At 43.4% G+C, this 21871-nt stretch overlaps 1 protein-coding gene across 1 annotated transcript in view; it reads left to right on the top strand.

Moving 5' to 3' along the window:
• KMT2A (lysine methyltransferase 2A) overlaps positions 1–21871 on the top strand; it is a 90886-nt gene that overhangs the window by 40956 nt on the left and 28059 nt on the right. The window contains 16 exon segments of the mRNA XM_023745618.1: positions 199–579; positions 925–998; positions 2345–2476; positions 6479–6592; positions 9831–9977; positions 10393–10488; positions 10722–10842; positions 14423–14545; positions 14955–15139; positions 17078–17251; positions 18516–18626; positions 18919–18992; positions 19477–19670; positions 19959–20065; positions 20704–20841; positions 21525–21683. Of these exon segments, the coding sequence (XP_023601386.1) occupies positions 199–579; positions 925–998; positions 2345–2476; positions 6479–6592; positions 9831–9977; positions 10393–10488; positions 10722–10842; positions 14423–14545; positions 14955–15139; positions 17078–17251; positions 18516–18626; positions 18919–18992; positions 19477–19670; positions 19959–20065; positions 20704–20841; positions 21525–21683 (2330 nt within the window).

Here is a 21871-nt window from a genome sequence, read left to right as displayed (position 1 = left end):
ATTCATATAAAGATGACAGTTTCTTCCATTTCCTAGAGCAATGAAAGTATAGCTCTTTTACCTGACCAGCTTAACTTGCTTGAGCCTCTTCAGTGTCAACATTAGCTGCGGGAAATTGAGAATAAGATTGTTACATTCCTATACTTGTATTTTAAGTAAAATTTTTCTTGCTTATAGATAATCATGTTTTTCCCCTAGCTGTGAAAAAGAAAGAGAAAAAGTCCAAGACCAGTGAAAAGAAAGAGAGTAGTAAAGAGAACAGTGTTGTGAAGAGCGTAGTGGACGCCAATCAGAAGCCCACCCCGTCAGCACGCGAGGACCCTGTCCCCAAGAAAAGCAACAGTGAGCCTCCCCCGCGGAAGCACGTAGACGAGAAGAGCGAGGACGGGTCCGCCTCTGCTCCGGGGCCTGAACCCAAACAAGCTACCACTCCAGCCTCCAGGAAGTCCAGCAAGCAGGCCTCCCAGCCAGCGCCAGCGCCCCCCCCACCGCCACCCAGCACAGCGCCACCCAGGAAAGACGTCCCCAAGGCAGCTCCTAGCGAGCCCAAGAAGAAGCAGCCCCCACCGCCGGACTCAGGTGAGTGAGGCCGGCAGGGAGCCGCCGAGCCAGAAGGACTAGCAAAAAGCACCGATGTCTTAAACAGCATTTGGAAACCTGCAAAACCTGAAATAGATATGTTTAAATCTTCAGTGTAAGAAAATTAGCTTTTAACCATTGCATAGTAATAAAGAAATAGAAGCCAAAAAACAATTAAGTTGGAGATACTGTCTTAATTTCCTCTTCAATGCCTAGAGTTTAAGTTATTTTCTTTTTTCCAATAGCCTCTTCTTCCAGGCCAATCAGTCCTAAAGTAGTCATTGTTCTGTAACATTAACTGTGAGTGCAGTAGCCTCTGACTGCGATTTACTTTGAATTTTTTAGGTCCAGAGCAAAGCAAGCAGAAAAAAGTGGCTCCTCGCCCAAGTATTCCTGTAAAACAAAAACCAAAAGAAAAGGTGAGAGCTGTGTTTCTTTGCCATTTCTCAGGGTTATGTTCTGTTCTTTAGGAAAAGAGCCTTATTCTTGACGTAATTGAGTGGATGAAACCGCGTTTTTGCTTCTTCGCAGGTGGCAATGGAATTTAGGCTTTAGCTCATACCTTTTTTTTTGTCTCTTTCCCCTTGTTTTATTTCCTTGTGACCCTACAAGTGTATGCTATAGGCTGCTTAGTAGAATAGTGTTTTGCCCTCAACATCCTTTAGCAATATTTGTCTGTAATCACCATCCTTCCCTGTGTGCACTGTTTTTATGATGTGGATAGAGATCTTTAAGAATCTTCTGGTTCTTTCCATGCCATCACAATGGTACATATGTTTGTTCTGTCTGATGCTCTAAAGAGCATCCATGATGCCAAGAAGGGAGGCAAACGCTAGGTTTTTTGTTTTTATTTTTTTAAATATTTTTTATTGATTTCAGAGAGGAAGGGAGAGGGAGAGAGAGATAGAAACATCAATGATGAGAGAGAATCATCCTCTACGCCCCCCACTGGGGACCGAGCCCGCAACCCAGGCATGTGCCCCTGTCCAGAATCGAACCTGGGACCCTCCGTCCGCAGGCCGACGCTCTATCCACCGAGCCAAACCCGCTAGGGCCAAATGCTAGGTTTTTATTAGGCCACGCTCCAGAGTCATCGTCCGGTTTCTGCCTGTGATGATGAAGCATGATTCCATTGGCAAATTTGAAATCATCGATGATCACAGAGCTGGGAAAATTGCTGTGAACCTCATGGGCAGGTTGAACAAATGTGGAGTGATCAGCCCAAATTTGATGTATAACTGGGAGATCCAGAAAAATTGCAGAATAACCTGCTGTCCCATAAGTTTGGTTTCATTGTACTGACCACTTCAGCTGGCATCATGGACCACAGAGAAGCAAGATGAAAACACACAGGAGAGAAAATACTGGGGTTCTTTTTCTGGGAATGTAATTACATACATGCAAATAAAATGCCTTAATGAAAAAAATTTTTTGAAAAGTACTTTACTATTTCTATAGGATACTGTGTTGGAAACATTTTCCCTTTTATTGATTAGATTTGTCATTTGCATTATTTTCTATTGCAAAGTGAAGGCCAGCCCTGTCCGCCGTGGCTTACTTGATTAAGCGTGGGCCTGTGCACAGAAGGTTGCAGGCTCCATCCCTGGTGTGGGGCGTGCAGGAGGCAGCCAATCGATGTTTCACTCTCATATTGATGTTTCTCTCCCATCCTTTCTCTCTAAAAATCAATTTTAAAAAATATTTTTTAAAAAGTGAAGGCAAGTAGAGTGTGGTTTTGTTTTTTATTTGTTTTCTATCCCTGTAGGAAAAACCACCTCCCGTCAGCAAGCAGGAGAGCGCAGGCACTCTGAACATCCTCAGCGCTCTCTCCAACGGCAGCAGCTCTAAGCAGAAGGTCCCAGCAGATGGAGTCCACCGGATCAGAGTGGACTTCAAGGTAAAAGTGTTTAGTGACCACATACTATATCGAGTCGTGGACTTTATATTTTTAAAATAGTTTTTTTATGTTTCATTTACAGTTGACTTTGAATATTATGTTAGCTTCAGGTGTACGACCATGTGATTAGACATTTCTGTAACTTAGGAAGTGATCACCCTGATTAATCTAGTATCCATCTGGCACCATATAGTTATTACAGTATTATTCCTGTGTCAGTTCTGTAACTACCAATTTGTGCTTCTTAATCCCTTCACTTTTTTTACTAATCCCCCCAGTCCCCTTCTCCTCTGGCAACCATCACAATATTCTCTGCATCTATGAGTCTGTTTCTGTTTTGTTTGTTTATTTCATTCTTTAGACTCCACGTACAAGTGAAAGCATCTGGTATTTGGCTCTGTCTGACTTATTTCACTCAGCACAGTACCCTCTAGGTCCATCCATGTTGTTGTAATTGGCAAGATTTCATTCTGTTTTATGGCTGAGTCATGTTTCATTGTGTAAATTCACCACTTCTTCTTCATCCATTTGTCTGTTGATGGGCACTTAAGTTGCTTCCATACTTTGGCTATTGTAAATAATGCCACAGTGAACATATGGATGGATGTCTTTTCGATTGAGTGTTTTGGGTTTCTTCAGAAAAATACCCAGAATAGGAATTGCTGAATCCTTTGTCTCTTGTTAAAATCTTTGTTTTAAAGTCTCTTTTGTCTGGTATAAGTATTGCTACCACAGCTTTTTTTATTTGCTTCATTTTCATGAAATATCTTTTTTCATTATTTTCTCTGTGTCTTTCCATTTGACATGAGTCTCGTGTTGACAGCATATGTAAGGGTCTTGTTTTATTATCCATTCAGCTTCCCTGTGTCTTTTGATTAGAGCATTTAAACCCTTTGTATGTAAAGTAATTGTTGATAGATACATAGTTCCTGCCATTTTATTATTCAAACTTTGATCTTTTTCTTCTTTTTATTAAAGAAGACCTTTAACATTTCCTGTAATACTCATTGGTGGTGATGAATTCCTTTAGCTTTTTCTTTTCTGGAAAGCTCTTTGTCTATCCTTCAATTCTGCTTTGTTGTATAGAGTAATCTTGGTTGTGGAGTTTTTGCTTTTTATCACTTTGAATGTTTCTTATCATTCCCTTCTGACCTGCAAAGTTTCTGTTGAGAAATCAGCTGACAGTCATATGGGCGCTCTCTTGTAGGTAACTAACTGCTTTTCTCATGCTGCTTTTAAGATTCTGTCTTTGTCTTTAACCTTTGGCATGTTAATTATGATGTGTCTTGGTGTGGGCCTCCTTGGGTTAAACTAATTTGAGACTCTCTGTGCTTCTGGGACTTGTATGTCTGTTTCCTTCACTAGGTTAGGAACGTTTTCTGTCAATTTTTTCTTTTTTTATTGTTACAGTGTTACAGATGGCCCCCAATTTCTGTCATTTTTTCCAAATAGCTTTTCAATTCCTTATTCTCTCTCTTCTCCTTCTGGCATCTTTGTGATGCGAATGTTGACAACTCACTTGAAGTTGTCCTAGAGCAGTGGTTCTCAACCTTCCTAATGCCGCGACCCTTTAATACAGCTCCTCATGTTGTGGTGACCCCCAACCATAAAATTATTTTCGTTGCTACTTCATAACTGTAATTTTGCTACTGCTATGAATCGTAATGTAAATATCTGATATGCAGGATGTATTTTTTTTTAAATATAGTTTATTGATTTTTTACAGAGGGGAAGGGAGAGAGATAGAGAGTTAGAAACATCGATGAGAGAGAAACACCGATCAGCTGCCTCCTGCACATCTCCCACTGGGGATGTGCCCGCAACCCAGGTACATGCCCTTGACCAGAATCGAACCTGGGACCTTTCAGTCCGCAGGCTGACGCTCTATCCACTGAGCCAAACCGGTTTCGGCAAGGATGTATTTTTATTGTTACAAATTGAACATAATTAAAGCATAGTGATTAATCACAAAAACAATACGTAATTATATATATGTGTTTTCTGATGGTCTTAGGCGACCCCTGTGAAAGGGTCGTTCGACCCCCAAAGGGGTCGCGACCCACAGGTTGAGAACCGCTGTCCTAGCGGCTCCTTACACTATCCTCATTTGGGGGGATTTTTTTTTTCTTTTTGCTGTTCTGGTTGGGTGTTTTCTGCTTCCTTATATTCCAAATCTCTGTTTTGATGCTTTGCTTCATCTACTATTGATTTCCTATAATGTATTCTTCATTTCAGTTGGTGTATCCTACATTTCTGACTGTGGTATTTTTTTTATGTTTTCTATCTCATTCATGTTTACTATCTCTTTGTTCCTCTGCTCTTCCCCTAAGTTCATTGAGCATCCTTATAACCAGTGTTTTGAACTCTGCATCTGGTAGATTCCTGGTCTCCATTTTGTTCAGTTATTTTCCTGGAGTTTTCCGTTCTTTCACTTGGGACATGCTTCTTTGTCTCCTCAATTTGGCAGCCTCCCCGTGTGTGTTGATGAGGTAGAGCTGCTGTGTCTCCTGGTCTTGGTCGAACGGCCTAATGTGGTAGGTGTCTCGGTGGTGCGGCCTCCCTGGGCACCAGAGCAAGGCACTCTGCTGTGCCCCTGTGTGGGCTGTGTGTGCCCCTGTGGTAGCGGAACCTTGATTGCTATTGGTACATCAGTGGGAGGTCGGTGCCCCCAGGCTGATTGACTGGTAGGCTGCGGAGACCACAGCGGAGGAGCTGCTGGGCAGTCGCCGACCCCATGGAACAGGACTCCCTCCCGCGGGGCTCTGGTGCCTGCCCAGCCTACCCCTGAATGTGCTGGCGGTTGGGTGGTGCTTCCATGTGGTCTGAGGTTGTCCACTGGACGTGCTGGTGTTGGGGTCTCCTGGGAGGTGCTGACCAAGGTCAGCTGCTGCCTCTGCCCTGCCTGGAGCCATCCGGCATGAGCAACAAGATGATCTGGTGGCTGCTCCTTGTGCCCGGCGTGGAGATGCCTGGGAGAAGGCTGAGCTGTAAACTGAGTTCAGCTGCTGCTATTGCTGAGGTTGGGGCTGCTTAGCAGCAAGTACGGGGCCTGCTGAGGCCAGATGCTGCTTGCTTGGGGTTTGTGGACCCTTTGAGAGATTTTAGGAAAGTCTGCAGCATGAGCAAGGGCAGGCCGCTGGTATGGAAAAGCCCTGGAATCGTCTTGGCGTGCCTGCAAGTTGGATGGGCAAGGGTCTCGGAATCGCTGGGGCAGGCAAACTTGTTAGCCAAGTTGATGGAGAGTCAGATATGGTACCGCCTGCACCTGCAGTGGGGGACTCCGCACAGTGGAGCTCAGAGGGAAATGAGTCTGTGTGCAGGCCCTTTAAGAAGAACACCTGGGTCTCCAGCGGCCTGTGGCTCGCTCATCCACAGTCCTCGCTGGTTTTTACAGCCAGAAGTTACGGGGACTCCTCTTCCCAGCCCTGGAACCCTGGGCTGGGCACCTAGTGTGGGGCTGGGACTCCCCTGGCCGCCGAGATACCCTTCCGATTTGTAACCACCATACATGGCTGTGGGGCCAGTGTTCTTGACTCAGTCAAGATAAAGATGATACCAGAGGTGTTGAAAGCAAGGAAATGCAGCACACAGTGGGGAAATGAATAAGAACCACCATCAGCAGATAGGTTCACGTGTTGTGAGAGCTTTGGCCCCTGTTTGTGAGTGAGAAAGTACATTTACACGAGAATAGTGTCTGAGGAAATTGTTCTTTCCCGTGGGAATTATCAAAGGGTGATGATAGCTTGGATCAGTAATAACGGGAATTCAGGCCAGTGTTATTTTGCATTATAGTTAGCGTGAGTTAAACCCATAAAGAGGTGACTGTTTTAACAGTTTGTATCTGATAGTAACATTTTTTAAAGCAGCAGTTGTTTTTGAACTCATTAAAGGAAGTATGCCTGACGTTCTTGTAGCATTCGCATTTTACCGTTTTTAACCTTATTTTCAATCCAAAGCTGTGTCATTGTAAAACTTTGATAAATGGTTGTTCTCTCTCCGCAGGAGGATTGTGAAGCCGAGAACGTGTGGGAGATGGGTGGCCTGGGCATCCTGACCTCGCTCCCCATCACACCCAGGGTGGTGTGCTTCCTCTGTGCCAGCAGCGGGCATGTGGAGGTGAGGCTGCTTCTTGTGCCTGGCGTGTAATGTGGATTAGTTTTCTTTGATGAAAATATCATTACACTAGAGACCCAGAGCACGAAATTGTGCTTGGGTAGGGTCCCTAGGCCTAACCTGCGATCAGGGCCATCTTCTGCCCACTTGCCAGTCCCCAGTCCCGTCCCACCGCCGCCCACCCCAGTTCCCTGTAGTTCCCCATTCGCCCCGATTGGAGCCTGCAGGCCAGGGGTCGGGACCATGGGGTCTGCCCTCCGCCTGCTCGCCAGTCCCTCGTCCTGCCCCGCCGCCAACCACCCCGGTTCCCCATGGTTTCCCCGTTGCCATCCAGCGGTCGGAGCCTGTGGGCTGGGGGAGGGACCAAGAGGTAGTCAGTTTACTTCATGGTGACTGGTCAGTCAGTCCTTCTGGTTGTTACGCCATTATGGTCGCTGGCCTTTTATTATATAGGATTCTGTTTTATTGATAGGCAGCAGGTACTACCCCCTGTTTAACCCAGTTAATGAGCCCTGGCTGGTTTGGCTCAGTAATAGAGCGTCGGCCTGCAGACCTTATCCCGGGTTATTCTGGTCAAGGGCTTGTACCTCGGTTGTAGGCTCCTCCCTGGCCCAGGGCCCTGGCTGGGGCCCATGCAGGAGGCAACAAATCGATGTGTTTTCTATCACATCAATGTTTCTCTCTGTCTTTCCCTCTCCCACTCTCTAAAAATCAATAAAAAATTCTCGGGTGAAGATTAAAAAATAAACCAGTTAATGAAATGCTAGTATTTTTGAAGTGTTTTAGAGATTTTAGGAAGGAATCTGCTTCATAGTAGAGTAACAAAGATATTGAGTGAGAAAAGTTTACTCTTGACTGGAGGCCTGGTTTTTCTGCTAGATGCTTAAACATAGAGAAAAATAATACGGTGTTCCTCTAGAAAAGAGATGCTTTAGATGGTGATTTTATATTGAATATCCAAACCCCCTTGTCTCTAAAGAGCTCTTTAACAATTAGTAACGAAAAGGAATAACACCCGCTAAGAAATAGGCTTAAGGACAGGAGTATATAATGCATGAAATGAGAAATAAAAACTGTGGGCGGAGGCGTTGAGCCTTCTGATGGGAATGAAAGCATGATATAAAGGGGGAACTGCATGACATAAAAAGGATCCTGTGGAAATGGGCACTCTCTTTGGTGGAAAGCTAAATTAGTTACAGCCTTTCTTTTGAGGGCTGTTTGGAAGTATGTATGTACTTAATTTTAAATGGGTATACCCTCTAACCCAGCAATTGTGCTCTAGGCATTTATCTCATGAATGTAACTGGATAAATTGGCAAATATGTAAATGTATGCACACACACATCTATACTATCTATACTAATAAAAGAGTAATATGCTAATTAGACCAGGAGACCTTCCGGAGACCTTTCGGACATCCTTCCAGACAAAGCCATGGTGGCGGGGCTGAGGCAGAGGCGGTTAGGGGTGATCAGACCAGCAGGTGGAGGTGGTTAGGGGCGATCAGTCTGGCAGGCAGAATGGTTAGGGGTGATCAGGCAGGCAGGCGAGTGGTTAGGAGCCAGTGGTCCTGGATTGCAAGAGGGATGTCCGACTGCAGGATCGGGCCTAAACTGGCAGTCGGACATCCCCCAAGGGGTCTCCAATTGGAGAGGGTGCAGGCTGGGTTAAGGTAACCCCCACCCTCTGTGCACAAATTTTGTGCACTGGGCCACTAGCACATATGTAAAACAAACCTTTCTATATGTATATACATAATAAATAGAAGGGTTTCCTTCAGTATTGTTTATGCTAGGGCTGCTTTATTTTTTTTTTTAATATATATTTTATTGATTTTTTTACAGAGAGGAAGGGAGAGGGACAGAGAGTCAGAAACATCGATCAGCTGCCTCCTGCACACCCCCTACTGGGGATGTGCCCACAACCAAGGTACATGCCCTTGACCGGAATCGAACCTGGGACCCTTCAGTCCGCAGGTCGAGGCTCTATCCACTGAGCCAAACCGGTTAGGGCTAGGGCTGCCTTAGATGTCATTGAAACTAAGAACATTCAGTCTGCAAGTGCCCGGGGGCACTGTACCTCTTTTTTTACCTAATCAAATGCTTTGTATTTACACATATGCTACCCACAGGAATTACTTAAGCACTGGGACTTAAACTTCTGTGATAAAACATGTTTTTTTCAGAGTGTAGTTGCTCTAATTTAAATTGCACGGCTGCGCGCAGCAATCCCACAGAATTCCTAAAGCCGGAACTGGAGGATGGATGGTGCACGGCCTCATTGCCTCCGACAATATAGCCAGTGCCTGGCGGGGTCTCCCACCATGCACGTTGTAAAAAATGTTTATGTTGACATGATTTCAGATTTTCAGAAATGTTACAAGGGTAGTACAAAGAACCCTCATCTCCCCTTCACCTGGAGTCCCCAAATGTTAATAGTTTCCATTTACTTTCTTCTTTTCTCTTTGTGTATTTATATTTTACAAAATAAGAAATAAAATATACATCCATTTTTATATAAGTAGACATATTTTTCCTAAAAAATTGAGAGCAAGTTCCAGACATGTGCCATTTTACCTCTAAATATTATAATTACCAAAATCAGGAAATAAGGCCTGGCTGGTGTCTTACAAACCAAGAGCTCACAGTTCAATTCCTGGCCAGGGCACATGCTCGGGTTGGGGGCTCAATCCCTGGTATGGGGCGTGCAGGAGGCAGCCAATCCATGATTCTCTCTCATCATTGATGTTTCTCTCTCTCGCCCTCTTCCTTTCTCTCTGAAATCAATAAAATCAATAAAAAAATATTTTTAAAAGAGAAAGAAAATTCTGGGTCACCCTCATTGGAATTTTTAAAAATATCGATATGAAAATAATTTATTTCTAGAATTAGACACGGAAAGGATAAGTCAGAACCTAAAACTGTTTAGAATATTGTAGAAAATCTTTAACACCATCCCTATAGCTCTTTGTTTATAGCTATCTTATGTCACTTAGCACATCATATGAAGTCTTGAATTGTATTTATTTTGTTACTTTATAATTGTATTACTCCCACATTAGTTCCCTGAATCTCCTGCAATGCCCTGTATTGTGCTGTTGAAAAATATACTGATTGCTTAATGACTATATGCTGAATAAAATACAGAGAGCACTATACTCCTAACTCCCAAAGGATGTGTGTAGGATTCGGCTGCTATATCTGCATGCTATTCTATAACTTTTCTCTCCATCTTTCCCCAGTTTGTGTATTGCCAAGTCTGCTGTGAGCCCTTCCATAGGTTTTGTTTAGAGGAGAACGAGCGCCCCCTGGAGGACCAGCTGGAAAACTGGTGTTGCCGTCGCTGCAAGTTCTGTCACGTGTGTGGAAGGCAGCATCAAGCCACAAAGGTACACGGCTAAGCAATAGAACTGCCTGGAGGATTGCTCTGTCTCCATTCCTGCCTTTTCCTTTAGGATTTTGCATCTATTTTTTTCTTTTGGCTTAGTCTGTTTTGACTATTTGATTGGGTATAATCAGTTGCCTATTTTTGTGTTTTAATTTTGGGGATATTGCATAAGACGTGGCATTGGATAAAATCCCCCAAATAAGGCAAGTCTACCTGATAAGGATATTCACCACTGAGTGCCTTTGGCAGGAAATAAATTCATGGGCTTTAATGGGGAGTAATTTATGAGGAAACTTGCCTGCTAGATGGATGTGCCATACTTACTTGGAGATAAAGATGAAATGAGGTAGGCAGCGACAGGTGTTTAGTGACGGTGAGGTGACGCCCATCCTCTTGCCTTGATGTTTTTCTTACAGCAGCTGCTGGAATGTAATAAGTGCCGAAACAGCTATCACCCTGAGTGCCTAGGACCTAACTACCCCACCAAACCTACAAAGAAAAAGAAAGTCTGGGTGAGTGCGCACAGTGTGCTGTTTCAGAGAGGATCGCCATGCGACTGTGGGCTTGGGTGACTTATAATAGGCATGTCCTTGCTTGAGGATGTCAGTGTAACAATTATTTTGGCCTCGTTATTAGAAAAAGCCATCCCAGTAGAGAAGTCACCTCTAGATATTTGTGATCTTTTTTAATCAGAGGAGCTACTAAAGATAAGAAATTCTACTGCATTTCTTTCCTTCCTTTCCAGATCTGCACCAAGTGTGTGCGCTGCAAGAGCTGCGGATCTACCACCCCAGGCAAAGGCTGGGATGCACAGTGGTCCCACGACTTCTCACTGTGCCACGACTGTGCCAAACTCTTTGCTAAAGGTACCTCCCAGAAGAGTTTTGTCGGATTTTGGATGTTGTTCTTGATGTTTTGGAGGTGAACTGAACACTCAAGTGGAATAAGATATATGTCTTACACGTCTTTTCAAGGTTTCCATTTAGGCACATTTACTAAGTTTCTGGTCTTTCTTTTACACAGAGAATTATAGCAACGAGGCATGTTTTATTAGGTTATGGGAAGAATTAAGTAGTTGTAGTTTTTTTTATAAAAGTTAACTAAACACAAAGAAATTCTCTGAGCCATTATTTCCCAAAGTGAGGTGCATAGATATTTGATTGTTTCAGAAATGATTTTATGTGGTACTGAGGCAACCATTTTACTTTATTTTCTTTTATGTTTAATTAAATTGGGGTGCCATTGGTCAACATGAACATAAAGGTTTCAGGTGTGGGTTTCTGTGTTACAAGATCCGTATATAGCACTGTGTACCCACCACCCACAGTCAAATCCTCTGTCACCATATATTAGGCCCCCTTCTCCCCCTGTCCCCTTCTCTCTGGCAGCCACCACACTGCTGTTTGTGTTCACAAGTTTCAGTTTTATATCCCACATAGGAGTGAAATCAGATGGTTCTTAGCTTTTTCTGACATTTCACTTAGCATAATGTTCTCACCGTCCATCCATGCTGTTGCAAATGGCGTTATTTCATCCTTTCTGATGGCTGAGTAGTATTCCACTGTGTATATGGACCACATCTTCTTTATCCAGCCCTCTATCGCAGGGCACTTTGGTGTTTCTATGTCTTGGCCACCGTGAATAATGCTGCAATGAACATAGGGGCGCATACATCTTTGTGAATACATGATTTCGAGTTGTTCAGGTATATACCCAGGAGTGGGATGGCTGGGTCATATGGTAGCTCTATTCTTAATTTTTTGAGGAATCGCCAGACTGCTTTGCATAGTGGCTGCACCAGTCCACATTCCCACCACCAGTGAACGAGGGTTCCCTTTTCCCACAACCTCTCCAACGCTTGTTGTTGCTTGTCTTGTTAATAATGGCCACTCTAACAGGTGTGAGGTGGTATCTCATGGTAGTTTTGATTTGCATTTCCCTAATTGCTAGTGAGGTTGAACATCTTTTCATTTCTATTGGCTGTTTGTATGTCTTCTTGGGAGGGGTGTATGTTCAGGTCCTCTGCCCACTTTTTGATTGGGTTGTTTGGTGTTGAGTTTTATAAGTTCTTTATATATTTTGGAGATTAAACCTTTGTAGGAACTACTGTTTGCAAATGTCTCCCATCTGGTTGGCTGCCTCTTTGTTTTGTTGTCAGTTTCTTTTGCTTTGCAGAAGCTTTTTAGTTTGATGTAATTTCATTAATTTATTTTTGTCATTACTTCCCTTGCCTTTGGGATCAAGTTAATAAATACTCTCTATGACCAAGATCCTTAAGTTTGGTACCTATATTTTCTTCGATGTAACTTATTGTTTTGGGTCTGATATTTAGGTCTTTGATCCATTTTGAATTAATTTTTGTACATGGGGCAAATTAATCCAGTTTCATTTCTTTGCATGTGGCTTTCCAGTTTTCCCAGCACCATTTATTGAAGAGACTATCTTTACTCCATTGTGTGTTTCTGGCTCCTTTGTTGAAAATCATCTGTCCATATACATGTGGTTTTATAGCTGGGTTCTCTATTCTGTTCCATTGATCTGTGTGTCTTTCTCTGCCAATGCCATGCTGTTTTGATCATCGTAGCTCTGTAGTATAATTTGAAGTCAGTTCGTGTGATACCTCCAGCTTCATTATTTTTTCTCAGGATCGCTTTGGCTATTTGAGGTCTTTTGTGGTTCCATACGAATCTAATGATTTCTCGTTCTATTTCTTTAAAAAATGACATTGGTATTTTGATAGGGATTGCATTAAATCTGTAAATTGCTTTGGGTAATACGGCCATTTTAACTATATTGATTCTCCCAATCCATGAGCACGGGGTATTTTTCCATTTTGTTTATCTTTTTCAATAATGCTTTGTAGTTCTCAGTATATAGGTCTTTCACATTTTTTGTTAAGTTTATCCCTAGGTATTTTATTCCTTTGGTTACAATTGCAAAAGGAATTGTTTTTTGGTTTTTTGGTTTTTATTTCTTTTTCTGAAGTTTTGTTGTTAGTGTACAGGAAGGCAATGGATTTTTGCACATTGATTTTGTATGCTGCAACTTGATTGTATTTATTTATTGTTTCTAGTGTTTTTTTGGTGGAATCTTTATGGTTTTCTATATACAGAATCATGTCATCCACAAAAAGTGACAGTTTGACTTCTTCCTGCCCTATTATGTAGATGCCTTTTATTTATTTCTCTTGCCTCATTGCTCTGGCTAGAACTTCCAGCACTGTGTGGAATAAGAGTGGTGAGAGTGGACGTCCTTGTCTTGTTCCTGATCTTAGGGGAAAAGCTTTCAGTTTTCACCATTGAGCATATTAGCTGAGGGTTTATCATAGATGCCCTTTATTATGTTGAGGTACTTTCTTTCTATCCCTATTTTATTGAGTGTTTTAATCATAAATGGATATTGTATCTTATCAAATGCTTTTTCTGCAAGTGTTGATAAAATCATACAAATGATTTTTATCCTTTCTTTTGTTAATGTGGTGTATTCCATTGATTTGCATACTTTGAATCATCCTTGTGCCCCTAGAATGAACCCCACTTGATCATAATGGGTTATTTTTTGAATGTACTGTTGTATTTTATTTGCTAGTATTTTGTTTAGGGTTTTTGCATCTGTATTCATCAGAGATATTGGTCTGTAGTTTTCTTTTTTGTGTATGTTATATTTGCCAGGTTTTGGTATGAGGATTACATTGGCTTTATAGAATGTGTTAGGAAGTATTGCCTCTTCAATATTTTGGAAGAGTTTGAGAAGGACAGTCTTATTCTCTATAGTCTATTAAGTAAAAAATAATAGGGGATACATGGATAAAGCAAATTAGTGAAGGTACTTTATTGTGCTGAAATTTAGAAGCGTTCTATAAAAGCCCTGGGAATAAAGAAAAGTGTAAATTACTCCCATACCCTCATCTCTTTTTAAAATTTAAGCATTTCTTTGGAATGTTTAAGAGAAAGTTCTCTCTTCCATTCTTTTTCTATTATGTTATCTGTAAAATCTATCTCATGACCTGTAATAATGAGCCTAGAGAACTAGTGGCCTGTTCTAAGAGCTCAGGATAATCTTGCTGCTTTCCAGGTGTGTGCACATTCCCTGGTAGGTCCATGCTGACATGTATTAAGTAGTTCCTGCATTTTATTTATTTATTTTTATTGATTTCAGGGAGGAAGGGAGTGGGGGGAGAGAGAGAGAGAAACATCAATGATAAGAGAATCATTGATTGTCTGCCTCCTGCACGCCCCCTACTGGGGATTGCGCCGGCAATCTGGGCATGTGCCCTGACCAGAATCAAACTGACCTCCTGGTTCCTAGGTTGACACTCAACCACTGAGCCATGCCGGCCAGGCGGTTCCTGCCTGTGAGATCAGGTTCACATATAGAAGTCCAGGCCTGGGGATTCAGTGGTGTGTGAACCAAAGCACTTAGCGGAACACGCTGCTTTCCTTTCAGGAAACTTCTGCCCGCTCTGCGATAAGTGTTATGACGATGACGACTATGAGAGCAAGATGATGCAGTGTGGGAAATGTGATCGCTGGGTCCATTCCAAATGTGAGAACCTTTCAGGTACAGAAGGTTGGAGTCTTTTTATTACCGTTTCCTTCTTCTCATAGCTACACTGACAGCCCCCAAAGTCCTACCAGTGTAAAAATTATGGCAGTGTTGTTTGAATTTTTGTAATTTCTTGGTCTTTAGACTCAACAACAGTGTGTGGAGTTTGTGCCCATTTATCTTGAACATGTCCCTCTGAAAAAGCTACTTGCTGTCCTTTGCGGGCACCATGACCTATCGATCCCACGATAACAGAGTCTGGATTAGTGTTGATAACGTCTCTTTGAAGAGCAATAGGTGTGAGTTCCCAGGGGACATTAGTCTCAGTGCTGTTTCTAACTGACAGCTTTCTCTGCAGTGCAGTGGCATAGCCTCCTCTTTCCCTCTCCCGCTCTTCAAAGCACCTTATGATGGTAGGTGTTTGCTTTCCCAGATGAGATGTATGAGATTCTGTCTAGTCTGCCAGAAAGCGTGGCCTACACGTGTGTGAACTGTACCGTGCGGCACCCTGCGGAGTGGCGGCTGGCCCTCGAAAAGGCGCTGCAGAGCTCCCTGAAGCAGGTGCTGACGGCCTTGTTGAACTCTCGGACCACCAGCCATTTGTTACGCTACCGACAGGTAGGCCCATGTCTCCATTTGGGTGCTGAGAGTTTGTTCTTAGGTGGCTTTTACTTCCAGAATGGTTTTTGGTTGGTTGGGAGTTTTTCCTTTTTAAAAAAAAGTTTTGCTTCATTCAGTCATTTAGGTGATTTGTTTTGACCTTAAAATCATTGAAAACATTTTTAGAGCCAAGAATAGAACCTTCTAGCCCAGCCAGTGTTGCTCAGTAGTTGAGCCCCAACCTATGAACCAGGAGGTCACCGTTCAATTCCCGGTCAGGGCACATGCTGGGGTTTCGGGCTCCATCCTCAGTGAGGTGTGTGCAGGAGGCAGCCAGTTGATGATTCTCATCATTAATGTTTCTCTCATTCTCTCCCTCTCCCTTCCTCTCTCTGAAATAAATAAAAACATTTAAAAAAGAATAGGTCCTTCTTTGGGGTAAGAAATAGGAAGGAGGCATATTTCAAAGGCCTTACTGTTATAAGAAGTTTGGACTTTATACTCGAAAGGCTATGGGGAGTCAATGAAGGCCTTCACCCAAAAGAGGAACCGAGCCTGGCGGGTGGCTCTGGCTGGAGCGTCATCTCACACACCAGAAGGCTGTAGGTTACATACCCGGTCAGGGCACATGCCCAGGTTGCAGACTTGATCCCCAGTTGAAGCAAGTTCAGGAGGCAACCGATGGGTGTTTCTCTCTCTCCCTCTCGCTGTTTCTCCTTCCCTCCCTTTCTCTCCCGCTCCCTCCCTCTTCCTCTCTGGTTTTTCCCTCTGGAATCAGTAAAAACACATATCCTATGCTGAGGATTAAAATAAAAAGAGTAACCTGATCAGAGTTGCTTTTTAGGAAAAAAAAATGATTCTGACTGGAGAGAGGGAAAGGGTTGGAGACGTCTGAACCCAAGCAAGAGAGTGGCTAAGAGGCAGTTCTGTAACCGAGGTGAGAGAGCATGGTGGCCTCATCTCAGATGGTAAGGGGCTAGAGATGCCTTAGCTCTGGGGAACCCCTGCGGCTCCTCAGGGTACAATTTGAAAACTGCTACTATGTAGCCATACAAGTTGTGGACTGTACATCTATACTAGTCATTGGGAACACAGGTGTAATGGTTGGCAGAACCACATGGGAACATTAATTCAGACTTAGGCTGCTGCTTTCTCTTTAATAGAGCTTAGTTTTTTTAAGCAAGAAGATTAGGTGTGCCCTACTGGTTTGGCTCAGACTGAAGGGTCCTGGTTCAATTGTGGATAATGGCATGCACCTCGGTTGCAGGCTTGATCCCTGGCCCTGGTTGGGGCTTGTGTGGGAGGGAACCAGTCGATGTATCTCTCTCACATCAATGTGTCTCTCTGTCTCTCCCCCTCTCTTCTACTCTCTCTAAAAATCAATGGAAAAATATCCCCAGGTGAGGATTAACAAACAAACAAAAAAGAGTATATTAAAAAAAGAAAATTAGCTGCCATTTATGACTTACTCAAAAGCAACTGGAGAGTTTCTTGGGGGGGTTTTTTTTTGGGGTGGGGTAATATAGTTTTATTGATTTCAGGGAGGAAGCGGGGGGGGGAGAGAGAAACATCACTGATGAGAGAGAATCATCAATTGGCTTTTTCTTGTACGGCCTCTACTGAGGATCAAGCCCACACCCTGGACATGTGCTCTGACCAGGAATCGAACCTCTGACCTCCTGGTTCATAGGTCAATGCTCAACCACTGAGCCACGCTGGCCGGGCAGTTTCTATTTCTTCATACTAGGCTTGGAATTTACCAAGCAAAATCTTAAATTAGCCTAGATAGCTGGCTCATTTTAACTTCTCCTTTTCTGTAATTGGAGAAATCTCTTATTTCCATGTTCTTTACGTTTTATAATATGAATCAGTCCCATCTTTATTAATTTTTATAGAATTTGCCTACATGCCTCATTTTCAGTGTTAGATTAGTGAACCTGTCTTTCCTGGCAACAGGCTGCCAAGCCTCCAGACTTAAACCCCGAGACAGAGGAGAGCCTACCTTCCCGCAGCTCCCCGGAGGGCCCGGACCCGCCTGTGCTCACTGAGGTCAGCAAGCAGGAGGACCAGCAGCCTTTAGATCTGGAAGGGGTCAGGAGGAAGATGGACCAAGGGAGCTACACGTCTGTGGTATGTCTCTGCAGCCAACTACCAACTTTTCCAGTGCCAAGTTAGTTTCCTGGGCTCTTGGTGGAAGATGAGACGGGATAAGCATGAAAAGATGACTTGTATTATATTTAGAAATGTCATGTGGCTTTAAATACCTAAAAAGATGTGGGTTGTTTTAGCCCTTTGTTTCAGAAGATCAGTGTCTTAAGTGGTTCGTTTTATTTGGCTTTCATCTGAGTTCTCTGAAAATTACTTTCATATTGAAGTCATTTTTGTATTAAAACTGTTTATGGCCCTGGCTGGTGTGGCTCAGTTGGTTGAGCATCGTCCCATGCACCGAGAGGTCGCTGGTTCTATTCCCAGTCAGGGCAGTGCTGCCCAGGGTGCAGACTTGATCCCTGGTGGAAGGTGTGCAGGAGGCAGCTAATCAGTGGTTCTCTGTCATCTATGTTTCTCTCTCTCTCTCTCTCTCTCTCTCTCTCTCTCTCTCTCTCCCCCCCTCTCTCTGCCCTGCCCCCCTTTCTCACTCTCTCCCTTTCTATCTTTCTCAAACTAGTAAAAAGATACTTTTTAAAGAATTTTATGGAAAAAATGACAGTGTGAAGTTAATTGGCTTGACCTTTTTGAGGTAACATCTGAACACTGTCTTTCTGTATAGGATATTCATTTGTAGGTAGATGCATTTTAATTTTATGGTTTTTAAACTATGTAGGAAACGATTGTTAACTCATGGTCCATATTTGCTCTTTAGTTAGTAATTCATTTTAGTCTAAATAAAATATCGTAGCCCTGTTGGGTGTAACTTACCGTGATACAACTTATTTGTTTGCATTCTTGCTTTATTAGCCTTCATCTCTTGACTTCCACAAGTTAATTGTGAACTGAATCTCAAATGCCTCCTCTAAAGAGAAACCACACTGGCCCTAGCTGCTGTTGCTCAGTGGATAGAGCATCAGCCTATGGATTGAAGGGTCCTGGGTTTGATCCCGATCAGGGCACGTGCCCGGGTTGCAGGCTATCCCCAGTAAGGGACGTGCAGGAGGCAGCCGATCCATGATTCTCTCTCTCATCATTGATGTTCTATCTCTCTCTCCCTCTCCCTTCCTCTCTGAAATCAATAAAAATATATTTTTTTAAAAGAAAAAAAAGTAATAGACACTGCACTGTATGAAAATAAGGCGTTAGCTTCCTGTGGGCCCTCTGGGCTGGGTGGTTAGGAGGGAAAGGAAGTGGTTTTGAGAGCACCCCGTTCTTTGAATAATTAATGCTTTGTTTTTGTCTGCAGTTGGAGTTCAGTGATGATATCGTGAAGATCATCCAAGCAGCCATTAATTCAGATGGAGGGCAGCCGGAGATTAAAAAAGCCAACAGCATGGTCAAGTCCTTCTTCATTCGGGTGAACTACCTTAATAGCCCCCTTCTTCATGCTTGTCTGCGGGGAGTTGCCCCCGGAATAGAGCAGACCTTTTCTCTTCTGCCTGGTGCTTTGCTCTATGGATAAGGCATCTTCTGGTTGTAGTCACTCCTAATTCCTTGGCGGGGAGTTGGTGAGGCCCCGAGTGGATGATCTTTCCCTCGGTGGCCTCACGTCATGCTCGGATCGGCGGGTGCTTGTGTGACGTGGTTTTTATGTGGTTTCCACATGAATGTTCACGTGTTTACATGCTGTTTGTTTGTTTTTCTGTTAGCAAATGGAACGTGTTTTTCCATGGTTCAGTGTCAAAAAGTCCAGGTTTTGGGAACCAAATAAAGTATCAAGCAAGTAAGTAAATTCTGTATTACTCTTTTTCTCATATAATACATTTCTAGATTGAGGTTTCTCAAGAGTAGGCTGTAATATTAAAAACGTAGTCAGTTGAAATGCTCTGAGTGCCGGCTTAGAGACAATGGTGTATGTTATGGTCTGTTGTTAGAATTGGGTCCTATTATTCATTTCCAATGGTGTTCTCTACCTTCTGAGTCCCCATATTTAATCTTACATTTTTATTCAGGTGAATCCTTTTGAGCCTTTGAGAAAGTTATCACTTGCTTCTGGAAGTGTAATCCAGAGTCATACATTGAGATTATGTTTTTAAAATAATATAAAGTCCTGTGTGATGAGGCGGTTTACAGATTGGGACTTGTGCTTACGTTCTGTGACTGGCTCGTGCCCGGGCCAAGACCCGATGAGATCAAGAATGTCATTATTGTATACAGTTCTGGGTGCGCTATGGAGTCAGTAAAGCTGTCGAATCGATTATTTCCAGCAGTGGGATGCTACCCAACGCAGTGCTTCCACCTTCACTTGACCATAATTATGCTCAGTGGCAGGAGCGAGAGGACAGCGGCCACACTGAGCAGCCTCCTCTAATGAAGAAAATCATTCCGGCTCCCAAACCTAAAGGGCCTGGAGAACCAGACTCGCCCACCCCCCTGCACCCTCCCACGCCGCCGGCTTTGAGTAAGGATGTCAGTGATTGACTTGTGAATCTCAATTTAATGTCCTTGCGCATTAGAAATTTTCACATGATCCTTAAATGTAATAATCATTCTTTTTGCTTCACTTGGAATGTTAACAAGGAATTTATAGAAATACTCTAATTTTAAAGTGGTAGGATCGCATAACTTTGCACACTTTTTGAAAGTGTTCGTTTTACAGGTTATGGGCTATTTGAGCCGAATTGTTTTCTTTTTCCTGGAAATCAAAATTAGTATCACCAGTTTTAATTGGGTGTCTTTGGGTTCCAAGGTACTGATAGGAGTCGAGAAGATAGTCCAGAACTGAACCCACCCCCAGGCATAGAAGATAACAGACAATGTGCATTGTGTTTGACTTACGGTGATGACAGTGCTAATGTAAGTACCTCGGCCACGGGTCCTACTTGCTAGATGCTCAGAACGAGCTGTGTGACCTTTGTGTCTAAACCTGATGACTGGGTGTTTTGGAACTTGGGGTTATTTCTATAACTGATTTGAAAGATGATTTGCCTTAAATTAACCTGCTGATGTCTAGTAATTTCTATCTTCTCAAAGAGCCTTTTTGAAAGTCAATAAAATACAAGTTGCACATTAGATAACTTGTATTTAATGTAGTAGAGCAGAATGGTTAAGGCCCATTTCTGTGCTGTTGACCTTCGCAAGGAGCTTAACCTCTCTGACCCTCAGTTGCATCTTTAAAATGAGCATAAGGAGAGGAATCCTTACCTCAGAGTGTCCTGGGGACTGAAAGAGGTGAGGTGTAAGGCCTTGTGCACTGCCTGGCACATATTCAGCTTATTTTCTAATTCTCCTGTCTGTGGAAGAGGCGATCAGAAAGGACAGAAGTGGAAACAGGAACATTGAAAAAGAAGTGTCATTTTTTTTTTAATGTGTGTGTTCACCTAAAGAATTTTAATTAGTTTATTGAAGTTGTCTTGACTGAGGTAAAGCAAATATCAAGGAAAACTTTCTTTGACATAATCTTTAAAGAGAAAAGAAATCTCTTTGTTTCCCAGGATGCTGGCCGCCTGCTGTACATTGGCCAGAATGAGTGGACACATGTCAACTGCGCGCTGTGGTCGGCGGAAGTGTTTGAAGACGATGACGGGTCACTGAAGAACGTGCACATGGCTGTGATCCGGGGCAAGCAGCTGGTAAGGACTCGGAAATGCCATCAGAGAGGCTCCTCGCTTTCCAGATGTGCTGTCTGTGGCTCGGTGCTGCCTCACTGCTGTTTCCCATAAGCCTTCGGGTGGTCAGCCAGCACCGAGTATTGGTGTCCACTGTGGGCAGCTGATTATCCTGACCCTTGGAGTATGGGCGAAAAAGGACACAGTGTCCTCCCTGGAGAAGAGCCCCGATTGTGACTGACAGAATCAGGTGGTGACACAGCCTAGTGACAGGGAAATGTTAACTACGTGATAAGTGTGTCTGTTAAGCCTGGTAACTCGAACACCATTATGTTTCAGGCTCGTATGCTCTTTCTAGAACGGAGTTCTTTCGGATAGAATAGCTTTCTAGAGAGATGATGTTTTTAGCCTTGATCTTCAAAGTTTCCTCTTCTCTAAATCCATCTTGCATCCTAGAAGAAAAACTGTTTTGGTCCAAATTCTAAATCAAGTTGTAATATTTAACTTTAGAAGTTATAGGGCCCCATGGACTGTGGGAGAGAAAAGGTTTTTGGAGAAGACTTTATGGCTCCTATCCTTTCCCTGTGATTCAGCAGATTATTATCAGTAAACAAAATTGCTTCTAGGAAACTCTGGAATGGGGAGGTGGAAAATGGCTTGAAATATTTGAGCATCTGACCCGGGCTGTGTTTGTTCTGCATTGTCAGCGATGCGAATTCTGCCAAAAGCCGGGCGCCACTGTGGGCTGCTGCCTCACCTCCTGCACCAGCAACTACCACTTCATGTGCTCCCGGGCCAAGAACTGTGTCTTCCTGGACGATAAGAAGGTGTACTGCCAGCGGCACCGCGATGTGATCAAAGGCGAGGTGAGAGAGCTTGCGTTGCTTCTTGAATTCTCCGGGAATTCAGGGAGAAGAGATGGAAAATAGCAAGCAAGTCGTAACTTGGCTTTACCTTCTCTAGCTGTCCCTAGCACCTGCTCCTCTTAGCGGGATGCGGGAGTTCTCCTGGTGGAAGAGGTGATTCCGAGAGCTGTGCCCTGCCCCTCAGAGAG

This window comes from Myotis lucifugus, unplaced genomic scaffold, assembly GCF_000147115.1.
Source record: "Myotis lucifugus unplaced genomic scaffold, Myoluc2.0 scaffold_561, whole genome shotgun sequence".
Classification (NCBI taxonomy): Eukaryota; Metazoa; Chordata; class Mammalia; order Chiroptera; family Vespertilionidae; genus Myotis; species Myotis lucifugus.
Note: the sequence above shows the minus strand (reverse complement) of the source record. Positions and strands in the feature narration are given on the sequence as shown.